The 17,078-nt window shown below is 47.7% G+C and overlaps 1 protein-coding gene across 1 annotated transcript; it reads right to left on the reverse strand.

The window, feature by feature from the left end:
• Window positions 1-288: 288 nt before the first annotated feature.
• Window positions 289-15,061, reverse strand: SNAPC5 (small nuclear RNA activating complex polypeptide 5). The gene is made up of 3 exons (XM_069766395.1): window positions 14,869-15,061; window positions 10,895-10,975; window positions 289-1,156 (listed from the first exon to the last, which is right to left on the reverse strand). The coding sequence occupies exons 1-3, from the start codon at window positions 14,956-14,958 to the stop codon at window positions 1,040-1,042; spliced, it is 288 nt and encodes a 95-aa protein (XP_069622496.1). The 5' UTR covers window positions 14,959-15,061; the 3' UTR covers window positions 289-1,039.
• Window positions 15,062-17,078: the final 2,017 nt, after the last annotated feature.

The raw sequence follows: 17,078 nt of genomic DNA on the forward strand, positions 1-17,078 counted from the left end.
AGTGGATTTTCCATTTGCAAATTTGGTGCATATGTCACAAATGGTGCATAATTACTCGTTTAAGGTTGGACCTGTGATAACTGTCATGGTGGTTGTAATCCAGCTTTATATACCCTTCATAAATGCACAAAAATACCCAGAAATTCACAGTCCAACTTTGAGATTCAAAAGCCACTCTTTCTCCTTCTAGTGGTCACAATAAGAAATGCTATCAATTTATCTTTTCTCAATCCCATACAGAACAACTAAAATAATTATGGTCTGAATTAAATTAGATCGATGTCGTCATTCCTAGTTTAGGAGTAATACCTTTTATTGAGGAGAATTCATCATTGCACACACAAGAATCCTCATACACATTTATTGACCGTGCACAGCTTTAGGTCTTGGTGCTGTATATTCGTACCCGTCTATTGGCCTGCACATTTGTTATATATATTTACAACCACAGGAACCATTGGTCCTTTGCTACAGATTGCGCTTTATGTAATGCATATGGAGACACAAGAAACTTTGAACATAAATGAATGTGAACCTTGATCAGCTTGCCCTACAGATGGCAGCCCCCAAGATGCACGGAGTCATAGCACCTAACCATGCTTGGCATACTCACAGCGATAAGTTTCAGTGCAATTTATGATGCCCTCAACTGTAGCAAATCTTTCTCATCAATGGGTAGATAATTGTACTGTAGGTTTCTGTATGTCTAATGGTCGCACTTGCAGATCACATCCTTGTAAAGCAGAAACTCAAAAAGTCCGGAGATGTTGCTGGAGGGGGCGTCTCTTGCAAACTCATTCATGTCCTGGGTGAATGCTGAACCTGCTTCATTTATGGATTCAATGATTGTTAGGACTTAAAATTGATTTTTAAAAGATTGTGTTTCCCTTTACGAACCATAAGATGTGAGACTGACTGGCAAAAAAGAGTGAAAACGGAATACATGCGAGATAATATACTGCAATCATTGACCTTGTGGTTGACAGAACATGATCTGCAACCACTGCATATACAGTCAGTTTATTTCTGGGGTCATCTTCTAATTGTCCGAATCTTCTTCTTCCTCCTCCTCCTCATCTTCCTCATTGTATGCCATTGTGCTAAGTTGCAACTCCATCTGGTTTATCGCAGCTTCATCGTCCACATTCATAGAATCCTGCATTTTTTTTTATTAGAAAAGAAAAATAATTTACATATGTCATCTACTTCTTGTCCAATATACCACCGCTAGCACAAGTAGTAAAAACAGGGATTTTTGTGTGCTCACTGTAAAATCCTTTTCTCTGTGCCACTCATTGGGGGACACATACCATGGGTTGTATGCTGCTACTAAAGGTACCGTCACACTCAGCAACTTTTGAACGATAACGATCCGTGACGTTGCAGCTTCCTGGATAGCGATCTCGTTGTGTTTGACACGCAGCAGCGATCTGGATCCTGCTGGGACATCGCTGATCGGAGCTAGAAGGCCAGAACTTTATTTCGTCGCTGGATCACCCGCTGTCATCGCTGGATCGGCGTGTGTGACGCCAATCCAGCAATGTGTTCACTGGTAACCAGGGTAAATATCGGGTTACTAAGCGCAGGGCCGCGCTTAGTAACCCGATATTTACCCTGGTTACCATTGTAAATGTAAAAAAAAAACCACTACATACTCACATTCCGGTGTCTGTCACGTCCTTCAGCTTCCCGCACTGACTGAGCGCTGGCCGTAAAGCACAGCGGTGATGTCACCGCTATGCTCTGCTTTACGGCCGGCCGGCGCTTACAGTCAGTGCGGGAAGCTGAAGGCGAGGGACGTGACACCGGAATGTGAGTATGTAGTTTTTTTTACATTTACAATGGTAACCAGGGTAAATATCGGGTTACTAAGCGTGGCCCTGCGCTTAGTAAGCCGATGTTTACCCTGGTTACCCGGGGACTTCGGCATCGTTGGTCGCTGGAGAGCTGTCTGTGTGACAGCTCTCCAGCGACCACACAAGGACTTTCCAACGATCACAGCCAGGTCGTATCGCTGGTCGTGATCGTTGGAAAGTTGATCAGTGTGAAGGTACCTTAAGAGGCTGACACTAAGTTTACTCAAAAAAAAGTTAGCTCCTCTGAAGTATACACCCTCGTGCTGGCTCCGAGAGAACCAGTTTGGTGCAAAAGCAGTAGGAACAAATAGTAAGGACATAGAAGACTACAACATGTCAACTTAAAAGAACAGGCAAAAGCCGTATAAGCTGATAGGTCAACAGGGTGGGTGCTGTGTTCCCCAATGATTGGCTCGGAGAAAAGGATTTTACAGTGAGTACGCAAATCCCTGTTTCTCCTTCGCCTCATTAGGGGACACAGTCCATGGGACGACTCAAAGCAGTCCCTGGGTGGGAAGGATTAGGCTTCATGCAACAACTGCCTAGATGTGCACTACCCCTGCCTACAGAATTCTTCTGCCCAGACACGCATCCTCTGGAGCCTGAGAGTGAATATTATAGTGCTTTGTGAAGGTATGTAAACTGGACCAAGTCACAGCTTTACAGACCTGCTCCGCTGTCACCTGATGCCGAATGGCCCAAGAAGCTCCCACTGCTTGAGTGGAGTGTGCTGTGATCCTCGTTGGGATGGGCTGACTTCTGACTCGGTATGACTCTTGGATGCTGGAACGAATCCACCTGGCTATCGTGGCCATTAGAAGCGGCAAGGACCTTCCGGGAGATCAAACAGCATCCATCAGAAGAACAGATGCTTTGTCTTTGAGACGTATCTTCGCAGAGCTCTGAACAGGTCCAGAGTGTGGAGCACTTTTACAACCCTATGACTAGGGGCCGGACAAAAGGAAGGAACAATGCCCTCCTTAAGATGGAAGGACGAAACAACCTTTGGCAAAAAGGATGGCGACGGCCTAAGGATAACCTTGTCCTGATGGAAGATAAGGTGGCTAATTCCGAAACCCTTCTGATCGCCACAAGGAAGACAACCTTCCAGCACAAAAAGATCAGCAAAATGTCTGAAGCGGTTCAAAGGGAGGTTCCTGAAGGGCACTTGGCACCAAGTTGAGGTCCCAAGGCTCTAAAGGCATGCGATGGGGAGGAGCGACATGTGACACCGCTTGAAGAAAAGTCTTAACCTGAAAGTCTTGACGTGATGCATCTCTGAAATAAGACCGATAGAGCTGAGTGCCAGCCTGGAGTCCAGACCGGCCTGTAGGAACTCAAATGGTGGGAACTGAGAAAACGAGACAGACCACGATCCTTGCACCAAGCAAAAAATGTCTTCCAGGTATGATGATAGATGTGTACCGATGAGTGTTTACGAGCACTAACCATGGTGGAAATGACATGTTGAGAAAACTCTGCCTGGGTTAAAACCCAGGATTCAACGGCCACGTCATTAAACACAGGGCCCCTGAGTTCTAGTGGTAGATGGGGCCCTGGGAGAGCCGATCTGGCCGATCCAGCAGTCACCAGGGTATGTCGGCTATGAGGTGTACCAACTCTGTGAACCATGCAAGGCAAGGCCAATCGGGAGCAACCATGATCACTGGTACTCCTTCCGCCTTGATTTTCTTGATTACTCTGGGGAGTAACTGTAGAGGAGGAAAAATGTACGGAAGGCGAAACTGGCGCCATGAAAGAACCAGAGCGTCAACACCGATGGCTCTTGGATCTCGAGACCTCGCTATAAACTTGGGAACCTTGGCATTCAGTCTGGACGCCATGAAGTCCATATCTGGGATCCCACAGCAAAGACAGATCTGGGAGAAGACTTCCGGATGGAGCTCCCACTCCCCCGAAGTGAGACCTTGACGGTTGAGGAAGTCTGATGTCCAGTTTTCCATTCCTAAAATGTGCACCTATGACATCGAGTGGTTGTTCTCTGCCCATTGAAGGATGTGAGTTACCTTGGACATAGCCGCCCTGCTGCGGGTACCCCCCTGATGATTGATGTATGCCACAGCCGTGGCGTCTGATTGGCTGGGGTGACCCGCCAGAAGATGATAGAAGTGCTTCAGAGCCAGTCGAATAGCATGGATCTCTAGAGCGTTGATCGGTAGTCTCGATTCCTGAATTGACCAGCAGCCCTGAGCAGTGTGGTGGTGGAAGACTGCTCCCCAGCCCGAAAGACTGGCATAGGTAGTCACCACTAGCTATTAAATGGGTAGAAAAGACTTCCCCGGTTGAGGGAAGAGTTCAATGTCCCACCACCTGAGAGTCTGTCTGACAGGGATAAGCAGCACCTTCGGTCGAGGGAGAAAGGGTTTCTGTCCCAAGCTGCCAGAAGGGCATGTTGTAGGGGATGAAGGTGCAGTTGCGTAAAGGGGCCGCTTCCATTGCAGCCACCATCTTTCCTAGTACCCTCATTGCAAACCACATGGAGTAAGGGTGAGACTTACGAAGCGCTCGGGCTCCTTGTTGAAGGGCTAAGACCTTGTCAGGAGAGAGAATTACCAACCCCCAAGATGAGTCCAGGGACATTCCTAGAAAGGAAATCTGCTGGGCTGGGACCGGAGATGATTTGCTTAAAGGGACACTGTCACCTGAATTTGGAGGGAACAATCTTCAGCCATGGAGGCGGGGTTTTGGGGTTTTTGATTCACCCTTTCCTTACCCGCTGGCTGCATGCTGGCTGCAATATTGGATTGAAGTTCATTCTCTGTCCTCCATAGTACACGCCTGCGCAAGGCAAGATTGTCTTGTGCAGGCATGTACTACGGAGGACAGAGAATGAACTTCAATCCAATATTGCAGCCAGCGGGTAAGGAAAGGGTGAATCAAAAACCCCAAAACCCTGCCTCCATGGCTGAAGATTGTTCCCTCCAAATTCAGGTGACAGTGTCCCTGTAAGTTTATCAGCCAGCCCAGGCGAGAAAGGGTATCGCAAGTAATGCAAACGGACTTCACGCAGTCGTGGAAGGACAGACCTTTGATCAATAGGTCGTCCAGATAGGGCAGAACGATCACACCCCGAGAGTGCAGGATTGAGATGACGGCCGCCATGACCTTTGTGAACACTCTGGGGGCAGTAGCAAGGCCGTGAATTGGAAATGCTGGTCACAAATGGCGAAGCACAGGAATCTCTGGTGAGGGGGAAACATACACATATTTGGTATCGTCGCGTTCAGAATCGCCCAATCAATTAAAAAAAGCATTAACCTGATCGCTAAACGGTGTAGCAAGAAAAAAAAAATATAAACGCCAGAATTACTTTTTTTTGGTCGCCGCGACATTGCATTAAAATGCAATAACGGGCGATCAAAGGACATATCTGCACAAAAGTAGTATCATTAAAAATGTCAGCTCGGCATGCAAAAAATAAGCCCTCACCCAACCCAAGATCCCGAAAAAAAATGGAAATGCTACGGGTATCGGAAAATGGCCCATTTTTTTTTTTTTTTTTTTTTTAGCAAAGTTTGGAATTTTTTTTCACTTCTTAGATAAAAAAATATATATATATATAACCTAGATGTATGAACTCGTAATGACGTGGAAAATCACAATGGCAAATCAGTTTTAGCAATTAGTAAATCTAGCAAAAAAAAAAAACCAAGTGTGGGATTGCACTTTTTTTTTTTTTTTGCAATTTCACCACACTTGGAATTTCTTTTCCCATTTTCTAGTACAAGACATGGTAAAACCAATGGTGTCGTTCAAACGTACAACTCGTACCGCAAAAAATAAGCCCTCACATGGCCATATTGACGGAAAAATAAAAATAAAAGTTATGGCTCTGGGAAGGAGGAAAGCGAAAAACGCAAAACGATGAAAGGGCTGCGTCTTGAAGGGGTTAATGAACACGGTCTGATCTGGAATCTTACTAGAACTTTAAAGCCTGGCTGACTGCCTCAATAAGCGAATCGACCGTCTTCTGAAAGTCTGGCGAATCCGGATCTAAGGAACCATCAAATTCGCAGTTAGATTCATGTTTGTGAACTCTGGAGAGGGAGAGCGAGAAACGGAGCGGTAAGGCGACAAGGCACGTGTCTGTGCAGGAGACATTCTACTGATCTGCTTTCTAGGTGCATGACTGCTTCTAGCGTGCTTTCGGCCCCTGCTAACCGACTGCTCCCGGCTTGGGGAGGATCCGTCTACATCAGTCCGACTCTCTGGTCCCCCGAAGGAATTCAATCGCTTTGGCCAGCGAAGCCATGGATTGAGACCGTGACGGAGCCCACTCAGGGCGACTATATACGCTGGGCTCCAGGCATTGCAGAGCAGCGAACTCTGAGCCTTCGGAAACGCAGGTTGGCAGGAGAAGCATGAAGTAAAGAATATAGCCATAGTCTTGTTTAGACTTTTTTGATGCCTTAGGCTGTGACATGATGTACCCGTCTATGTGGCCCTATAATATTACGGGCTGCTGAGAAGGGGTAATGCCGAGAAAAGAAGGGGTTACAGCAGGGAGGAGGATCACAATCTGTAAAATGCAGCGCACACTTACCCAGGTCTGTGCCCCTGCTCCTCCTGGGTTACTCCGACTGCGTGTACCCTGTGTGACACCTGCTGCCTCCGTCCTGATGGCAGATAGTGGTGAAGCGGTCTGGGGGAGAAAGATGGGCCCCAAGATTTGAGAGGTGCTTCTCGTGCTGTGTGAGAAGCGCCAGGATCGGTGGGCCGAAGCCGGGGACTAAATTTGTGGCGCTGGCTGGCGCCAATGCAGGAAGGGGCCAATGCGTGCCCCGCGCAATGAGAATGGGTTCCCCTTACCCAGCGCCGCCCCAGACCGCCTGAAAGGAGCCCTCCAACCCCAGCACTTACCCAGAGAGGCTGCCGGGTTGCAGGTAAGGCAGCTTGCTGCAGGTCCTCCTGTGCTGCTGCTGGTTTGGACGGTGCAGGCATAGGGGGAAAACCCTCAATCCACCATCCATTTAGGAGGGAAGTGGAGAGGGACCGTCCGCCTCCTTGTACCATCCGCTTTAACAGAGGTGGTGCAGTGGGGGCTGCTCAGACGCCATGAGGTGGGCCTCTGTACATCCAAAGGGTTAATCACCTACAGTAGGATGGAACAGGGCTGAATGTCCGGCAACAGGCCTGGTTGCAGAAGAGGATATGTGGAGGCGACACTCCATGTGCTTGTCCATTGAAGGTTTGGGGATATCTGGGCCCCTGAAGGGGCCTATCGCCCCTAGGAATCCGCTCAGGCGTGGCATCCCACATCTCAGGAGAGGATAGAGAGAGGAGACACCCTGTGCTCGCCTGTTGATGGTTCGGAGAGATCGGAGCCTTGAAAGGATCCGTCGCCCCTACGTTCATTGTAAAAAAAAAAAAAAAAAATAGGAATTGTTAAACTAAAATAAGAGTTTTTGGTCTGAGTAGCAGACCCGTCCATGTGCCTCCTACGGACACTAAGCAAGAACTGGTTCTCTGGGATCCAGCAGGAGGGTGTATACTGCAGGGGAGGAGCGAACTTTTTGTGTTAACTTAGTGTCAGCAGCATAACACACACGGTCTGTGTCCCCCAATATGGCGAAGGAGAAAAACTGGGGTTGTTAAAAGAAGACTAACTGCACCTTCCGGCTGTGACCAGTTATTGGTGTACTGTGCAAAAAGTATGTGCCAGACCCCCTGTAGAAGAAGAGAAGGCATTTTTGCATTGCATTACCCTCTCCCTTCAAAATACCCATATTAAAAAAACTTTATTCCTGTGCTGAGGAATAGCAGCTGCTTTTTGCTGAGATCCAAGTTCTGCTGATGTGTTATCAGCATAGACAACTATAGATGGGCGAACCAGAACAGTACATTTTGTGGTCCATACCAGACACCTACTGTTCGGGCATGGACCCCGAACACCGACTTCAGCAACAAGCCCATTTTACTGTTTGGGTTCGGCCCCACCAAACACTGGGTGTTTCTTGCACTGTCATGCAGCGCGGTAAACAAGCTGTCAGATGACAGTGTGAGCCCACAGGTGTGATCGAAGGTAAAAAGTTTACCTCCGGTCACTGACATCAGCTGATGGGACTATTACTCCCATCAGCCTACGCCTGCTGTTGCTAATCACAGTGAGAGAAGCAGCGCCTGTGTTCTAAATAAAAAATTTGTAAAGAAAACTGTGTGTTCCCCTGGATTTTTGATAACCAGACAATCAAAACTGACAGCTGTTGGCTGCAATGCTGGCTATCACTAATAGAGGGGTCTTCACGCTGTATTTTTTAATTATTTAAATAAGTTTTGGTTTTTTTTTGTTTTTTTTTAACTGCGTTGTGTGCCCCCACTTTGGACAACTAGCCAAGCTAAAGCAGACAGTTGGGGGCTGTAATTCTCAGGCTGGTAAGGGGCCATGGATATTGGCCCCCCCACAGCCTAAAAATAGCAGCCTGCAGATGCCCAAAAAAGGCACATTAGACAAGCCAATTCATGTGCTTTGCTCGGCTCTTCCCACTTGCTCTGTGCAGTGGCAATGGGTGTTCATATTTGTGGGGTTCATGTCACCTTTGTATTGTCCTGTGACATCAATCCCACAGCTTAGTAATGGAGAGGCATCTATAAGCAGTGGGAAACACTGGATGTTCAGGCCCCCCATTCAATTAAATGGGGTTTGGGGTCTGTTACCCGAACCAAACTTTTTTTTCTAACTGTTCGTCCAAACCTGAACATTTAGGGGTTCACCCATCTCTACACACCACCAGTTCCTCTGTATACTGGTATGCTCATAGGAGTAAACATCTAAGCTTCCTCTAACAACAATATATGCAGAAGATATTTAGGCTAGCATGGCATCACAAAAGCTCTTGTCAACTACACCTCAAAACATTTCCAGAATTTGACTTTTCCTTTATTTCGACTCTGCAAAATCTCTTACTTTAGCTTGTATTCATTCTCGTCTGGACTATTGTATCTGGTATTTGGTTTAATAGATGAGATTTACATACAGGGAAGAGGGGCCATATCTCAGGATCGAAGAACAAAAGAAAAGCCAACACCAGATTCAGGAGAACAGCGACATTTATGCCAGTTGAAAAAGAACATTACATTTTGATGACAAGTAATAAAATGAAGATTTTCACCAGGCGAAGTGCTGCTGACAATAATGATTTTTATACTGGCTTAAACAAGTCACACACCCGATGAATAGGCAGCATTTTGCTTGTTTAGTATAATGTGCCCCATAGTATAATGCACCCCATACACCTCCATGTGGTATAATATAATCCCCCAAAGCCATCCATACAGTGTAATGCAGCCCCCATAGTCCTCCAGTTCCATATAGTGCAATGCAGCCCCCATAGTCCTCCAGTTCCATATAGTGCAATGCAGCCCCCATAGTCCTCCAGTTCCATATAGTGCAATGCAGCCCCCAAAGTCCTCCAGTTCCTTATAGTGCAATGTAGCCCCCATAGTCCTCCAGTTCCATATAGTGCAATGCAGCCCCCATAGTCCTCCAGTTCCATATAGTGCAATGCAGCCCCCATAGTCCTCCAGTTCCATATAGTGCAATGCAGCCCCCATAGTCCTCCAGTTCCATATAGTGCAATGCAGCCCCCAAAGTCCTCCAGTTCCTTATAGTGCAATGCAGCCCCCATAGTCCTCCAGTTCCATATAGTGCAATGCAGCCCCCATAGTCCTCCAGTTCCATATAGTGCAATGCAGCCCCCATAGTCCTCCAGTTCCATATAGTGCAATGCAGCCCCCAAAGTCCTCCAGTTCCTTATAGTGCAATGTAGCCCCCATAGTCCTCCAGTTCCATATAGTGCAATGTAGCCCCCATAGTCCTCCCGTTCCATATAGTGCAATGCAGCCCCCAAAGTCCTCCAGTTGCATATAGTGCAATGTAGCCCCCATAGTCCTCCCGTTCCATATAGTGCAATGCAGCCCCCAAAGTCCTCCAGTTCCATATAGTGCAATGTAGCCCCCATAGTCCTCCCGTTCCATATAGTGCAATGCAGCCCCCAAAGTCCTACAGTTCCATATAGTGCAATGCAGCCCCCAAAGTCCTCCAGTTCCATATAGTGCAATGCAGCCCCCATAGTCCTCCAGTTCCATATAGTGCAATGTAGCCCCCAAAGTCCTACAGTTGCATATAGTGCAATGCAGCCCCCAAAGTCCTCCAGTTCCATATAGTGCAATGTAGCCCCCATAGTCCTCCAGTTCCATATAGTGCAATGCAGCCCCCATAGTCCTCCAGTTCCATATAGTGCAATGTAGCCCCCATAGTCCTCCATCTACATATAGTAAATATACCATAATGCGATGTCTGGCAGGAGATGCTAGTATCGGGCCCCCTTACTCACGGGCCCCATAGCGCCATGCCACTGGCTGGTGGCCCCGGGCAAATGGGGGCTCTGGGCAGATGCCCAGTCTGTCTCCTTACCCTAACGCCAGGCCTGACATTCAAGTGCTGTTCATGATTTTCACGGATCTATAGACACGTACGGGTGATATTTATCTGTGACTTGGATAAAAGATGGGCATATGTCTGTGATTTCTTTCTTTTTTTTCTTTTTTTTTTTTTTTGCAAACAGTCAGTCAAGCACAAACATGTGAACCGCCCCACAGACTACTGTATAATGTGTATGTGTTCTATCCATAAAAACACTGATAGAACTTGTTCATGATTCACTGATGTCTGAATTAAGCCTTAGAAATAGAGTTGAGCGAATATACTCGTTGCTCGCTTGGGTGGTCTCCCGAGTATTTATGACTGCTCAGAGATTTAGTTTTCCTTTCCCTAGCTGGATGATTTACGGCTGCTAGCCAGGCTGAGTACATGTGGGGGTTGCCTGGTTGCTAGGGAATCCCCACATGTAATCAAGCTGTCTAGTAGCCGCAAATAATCCAGCTGAGGCAAGGAAAACTAAATCTAGGAGAAGTCATAAATACTAGGAGATCACCCGAGCGTGCTGAGGAAAACCCAAGCAACGAGTATACTGGCTCATCACTACTTAGAAACGGAGGTGAATATGTCACGTACTCACCGCCTCTGACAGTGCACCCTGCGACTGCTGATCCTGCTCCTCTCCGGCATTTATTATGGACTGAAGAGCCAGCTCCTCAACCTAGAGAACAAGATACTGGTGGATTATATGGTCTCAATGCTCCGCGTGCTGTTCAGACCCTCTTATTGCCCGACTACGATCCTCACATGGGAGGTAACTAATGTGGGGTGGGAAGCCATTATCAGGCAGTAGCTAATACACACAAACACATTATATAATATATTGGATATATACACATGCACACAGTATTGAACTTGGGCTCCCCGGCAGATGACACTGAGTACGTACATAAAGTGCAGCACAGATTCATCTCATCTACGACCCCACAGCACTGGTCACTACTGAGCATGTACATACATGTTATACATAAAACAACTCGGCACAGACGGCAACAACCGTGGCACACGCTGCAAACACGTTTCCTGCAGCGGTGCTCCAGGTGCGCAGAACGTCTGTGGAGAAAATCTAATCTACCCGAAGATTTCATCCATTATAAGTTCATGCTAAAGACATACAATTCTGCCCTTCACCTCTCCAAACAAACCTACTTCAACACCCTCATCACCTCCCTGTCCAATAACCCTAAACGTCTCTTTGACACGTTCCAGTCCCTACTCAACCCAAGAGAGCAGGCCCCAACCACGGATCTCCGTGCTGACGATCTGGCCAATTACTTCAAAGAAAAAATTGACCACATTCGACAGGAAATCATCTCCCAATCTCTTCATACCATGCACTGTCCTCCCTCCCCCACTGCATCTAGTTCACTCTCTGACTTTGAAGCAGTTACAGAAGAAGAAGTAAGCAGGCTCCTTGCATCTTCTCGCCCGACCACTTGCACCAGTGACCCCATTCCGTCACATCTCCTCCAGTCCCTTTCCCCGGCTATCACCTCTCACCTAACAAAAATATTCAACCTTTCCCTCACTTCCGGTATTTTTCCCTCCTCATTTAAGCATGCCATCATACATCCATTACTTAAAAAACCATCCCTCGATCAAAACTGTGCCGCTAATTATAGACCTGTCTCTAATCTTCCCTTCATCTCTAAACTCCTCGAACGCCTGGTCCACTCCCGTCTTACCCGCTATCTCTCAGATAACTCTCTTCTCGACCCTCTTCAATCTGGCTTCCGCTCTTTACACTCTACTGAAACTGCCCTCATTAAAGTCTCTAATGACCTACTAACAGCTAAATCTAATGGTCACTACTCCATGCTAATTCTCTTGGATCTCTCTGCAGCATTCGACACTGTGGATCATCAGCTCCTCCTCACTATGCTCCGCTCCATCGGCCTCAAGGACACCGTTCTCTCCTGGTTCTCCTCCTATCTCTCTGACCGATCCTTCACTGTATGTTTTGCTGGTTCCTCCTCCTCTCACCTTCCCCTTACTGTTGGGGTTCCTCAAGGATCAGTCCTAGGCCCCCTACTCTTCTCGTTGTATACTGCCCCTATTGGACAAACAATCAGTAGATTTGGTTTCCAGTACCATCTCTATGCTGACGACACCCAATTATACACTTCTGCTCCCGATATCACACCGACCTTTTTAGAAAACACCAGTGATTGTCTTACCGCTGTCTCTAACATCATGTCCTCCCTCTATCTGAAACTAAACCTGTCAAAAACTGAACTCCTCGTGTTCTCTCCCTCTACTAACCTACCTTTGCCTGACATTGCCATCTCCGTGTGCGGTTCCACCATTACTCCAAAGCAACATGCCCGCTGCCTTGGGGTCATCCTTGATTCTGACCTTTCATTCACCCCCTACATCCGATCACTGGCTCGCTCTTCTTACCTGCATCTCAAAAATATTTCTAGAATTCGCCCTTTTCTTAATTTCGACTCTGCAAAAACTCTGACTGTTTCACTTATTCATTCTCGTCTGGACTATTGTAACTCTCTACTAATCGGTCTCCCTCTTGCAAAACTCTCCCCGCTCCAATCTGTCCTGAATGCTGCAGCCAGGATCATATTCCTCACCAACCGTTACACCGATGCCTCTACCCTGTGCCAGTCATTACACTGGCTACCCATCCACTCCAGAATCCAGTACAAAACTACTACCCTCATCCACAAAGCACTCCATGGCTCAGCACCACCCTACATCTCCTCCCTGGTATCAGTCTACCACCCTACCCGTGCCCTCCGCTCCGCTAATGACCTCAGGTTAGCATCCTCAATAATCAGAACCTCCCACTCCCGTCTCCAAGACTTTACACGTGCTGCGCCGATTCTTTGGAATGCACTACCTAGGTTAATACGATTAATCCCCAATCCCCACAGTTTTAAGCGTGCCCTAAAAACTCATTTGTTCAGACTGGCCTACCGCCTCAATGCATTAACCTAACGATCCCTGTGTGGCCTATTTATAATAAAAAAAAAAAAAAAGGTTCCTCGCATCATGTTCTCATACACTTTATGCAGTATTAGCCCTCTGTGTCTGTACTGCTACATACTTAGGCAGGTAACTGGTTCATGCAGCTTTACATGAACACCTGAGCCTTACACTATAGCTGGTCCGAATAACTAAAGCAATTGTTACCATCCACCTCTCGTGTCTCCCCTTTTCCCCATAGTTTGTAAGCTTGCGAGCAGGGCCCTCACTCCTCCTGGTATCTGTTTTGAACTGTATTTCTGTTATGCTGTAATGTCTATTGTCTGTACAAGTCCCCTCTATAATTTGTAAAGCGCTGCGGAATATGTTGGCGCTATATAAATAAAATTATTATTATTATTATTACATAAAGTGCAGCACAGATTCATCTCATCTACGACCCCACAGCACTGGTCACTACTGAGCATGTACATAAAGTGCAGCACAGATTCATCTCATCTACGACCCCACAGCACTGGTCACTACTGAGCATGTACATAAAGTGCAGCACAGATTCATCTAATCTACAACCCCACAGCACTGGTCACTACTGAGCATGTACATAAAGTGCAGCACAGATTCATCTCATCTACGACCCCACAGCACTGGTCACTACTGAGCATGTACATAAAGTGCAGCACAGATTCATCTCATCTACGACCCCACAGCACTGGTCACTACAGAGCATGTACATAAAGTGCAGCACGGATTCTTCTCATCTACGACCCCACAGCACTGGTCACTACTGAGCATGCACATAAAGAGCAGCACAGATTCATCTAATCTACAACCCCACAGCACTGGTCACTACTGAGCATGTACATAAAGTGCAGCACAGATTCATCTCATCTACTACCCCACAGCACTGGTCACTACTGAGCATGTACATAATGTGCAGCACAGATTCATCTCATCTACGACCCCACAGCACTGGTCACTACTGAGCATGTACATAAAGTGCAGCACAGATTCATCTCATCTACGACCCCACAGCACTGGTCACTACTGAGCATGTACATAAAGTGCAGCACAGATTCATCTCATCTACGACCCCACAGCACTGGTCACTACTGAGCATGTACATAAAGTGCAGCACAGATTCATCTCATCTACGACCCCACAGCACTGGTCACCACTGAGCATGTACATAAAGTGCAGCACAGATTCATCTCATCTACTACTCCACAGCACTGGTCACTACTGAGCATGTACATAAAGTGCAGCACAGATTCATCTCATCTACGACCCCACAGCACTGGTCACTACTGATCATGTACTTAATGTGCAGCACAGATTCTTCTCATCTACGAGATTTTACCAATTTTTTATGACAAAGTTTACAGCATGTTCTGCACTGTACTAATCTACCTAAGTTATTATATATTTTAGGAATCTGAGTGGGAGCATTTTATACCGACTCCACAGCCCTGGTGCTGGGCACATGCCAGGGTAAGTTCTGGCTGCCATATGGCACTGCCTGGTTATGATACATCTGGATGGCACCAGGGCAGACTTGCATGGTGACAAGTTTACTTGTCCCTCGTATATACATATAAATGCCCCTTGCCCTCTGACCTTTAACCTGTTGAGCTGATCGTGCAGGGCCGCCTTAATCTTCAGCAGGGTCTCTTCCTCCTTTTTAAGTTCTTGCAAGCGACTCAGCATCTTGCATCCAGCTCACCGTCTCGGCCGCCCCATCACCCAAAATCCAGGCAGCTGTACTCGCATTACCTGTCACGACACTGGTCACATCATCACCCTGCGCGGAATTCCCAGACGTCAATACGGAGCGTCGGTTAACAGGCGGCCATGTTAACTACGGGCAGCTAGTAAGCGAGTGAACACGAAGGTGTTCTATCACATAGTGCGCTGCGCCACCTTGTGGTAAGCCGTGTGTTCATACTGAGTGCTGCGCCACCTTGTGGTAAGCCGTGTGTTCATACTGAGTGCTGCGCCACCTTGTGGTATGCCGTGTGTTCATACTGAGTGCTGCGCCACCTTGTGGTAAGCCGTGTAGTCATACTGAGTGCAGCGCCACCTTGTGGTAAGCCGTGTGTTCATACTGAGTGCTGCGCCACCTTGTGGTATGCCGTGTATTCATACTGAGTGCTGCGCCACCTTGTGGTAAGCCGTGTATTCATACTGAGCGCAGCGCCACCTTGTGGTAAGCCGTGTATTCATACTGAGTGCTGCGCCACCTTGTGGTATGCCGTGTATTCATACTGAGTGCTGCGCCACCTTGTGGTAACCCGTGTATTCATACTGAGTGCTGCGCCACCTTGTGGTAAGCCGTGTGTTCATACTGAGTGCTGCGCCACCTTGTGGTAAGCCGTGTATTCATACTGAGTGCAGCGCCACCTTGTGGTAAGCCGTGTATTCATACTGAGTGCTGCGCCACCTTGTGGTATGCCGTGTATTCATACTGAGTGCTGCGCCACCTTGTGGTAACCCGTGTATTCATACTGAGTGCTGCGCCACCTTGTGGTAAGCCGTGTGTTCATACTGAGTGCAGCGCCACCTTGTGGTAAGCCGTGTAGTCATACTGAGTGCAGCGCCACTTTGTGGTAAGCCATGTATTCATACTGAGTGCAGCGCCACTTTGTGGTATGCCGTGTAGTCATACTGAGTGCAGTGCCACCTTGTGGTAAGCCGTGTATTCATACTGAGTGCAGCGCCACCTTGTGGTAAGCCGTGTATTCATACTGAGTGCTGCGCCACCTTGTGGTATGCCGTGTATTCATACTGAGTGCTGCGCCACCTTGTGGTAACCCGTGTATTCATACTGAGTGCTGCGCCACCTTGTGGTAAGCCGTGTGTTCATACTGAGTGCAGCGCCACCTTGTGATAAGCCGTGTATTCATACTGAGTGCTGCGCCACCTTGTGGTATGCCGTGTATTCATACTGAGTGCTGCGCCACCTTGTGGTAAGCCGTGTGTTCATACTGAGTGCTGCGCCACCTTGTGGTAAGCCATGTAGTCATACTGAGTGCAGCGCCACTTTGTGGTAAGCCATGTATTCATACTGAGTGCAGCGCCACCTTGTGGTATGCCGTGTATTCATACTGAGTGCTGCGCCACCTTGTGGTAACCCGTGTATTCATACTGAGTGCAACGCCACCTTGTGGTATGCCATGTGTTCATACTGAGTGCTGCGCCACCTTGTGGTAAGCCGTGTGTTCATACTGAGTGCTGCGCCACCTTGTGGTATGCCGTGTATTCATACTGAGTGCAGCGCCACCTTGTGGTATGCCGTGTATTCATACTGAGTGCTGCGCCACCTTGTGGTATGCCGTGTATTCATACTGAGTGCTGCGCCACCTTGTGGTAACCCGTGTATTCATACTGAGTGCTGCACCACCTTGTGGAAAGCCGTGTGTTCATACTGAGTGCTGCGCCACCTTGTGGTAAGCTGTGTATTCATACTCAGTGCAGCGCCACCTTGTGGTAAGCCGTGTATTCATACTGAGTGCTGCGCCACCTTGTGGTATGCCGTGTATTCATACTGAGTGCTGCGCCACATTGTGGTAAGCCGTGTAGTCATACTGAGTGCAGCGCCACTTTGTGGTAAGCCATGTATTCATACTGAGTGCAGCGCCACCTTGTGGTATGCCGTGTATTCATACTGAGTGCTGCGCCACCTTGTGGTAACCCGTGTATTCATACTGAATGCAGCGCCACCTTGTGGTATGCCGTGTGTTCATACAGAGTGCTGCACCACCTTGTGGTAAGCCGTGTGTTCATACTGAGTGCTGCACCACCTTGTGGTATGCCGTGTATTAGTAACA

The sequence above is a fragment of the Ranitomeya imitator genome, chromosome 4 (assembly GCF_032444005.1).
Source record: "Ranitomeya imitator isolate aRanImi1 chromosome 4, aRanImi1.pri, whole genome shotgun sequence".
Classification (NCBI taxonomy): Eukaryota; Metazoa; Chordata; class Amphibia; order Anura; family Dendrobatidae; genus Ranitomeya; species Ranitomeya imitator.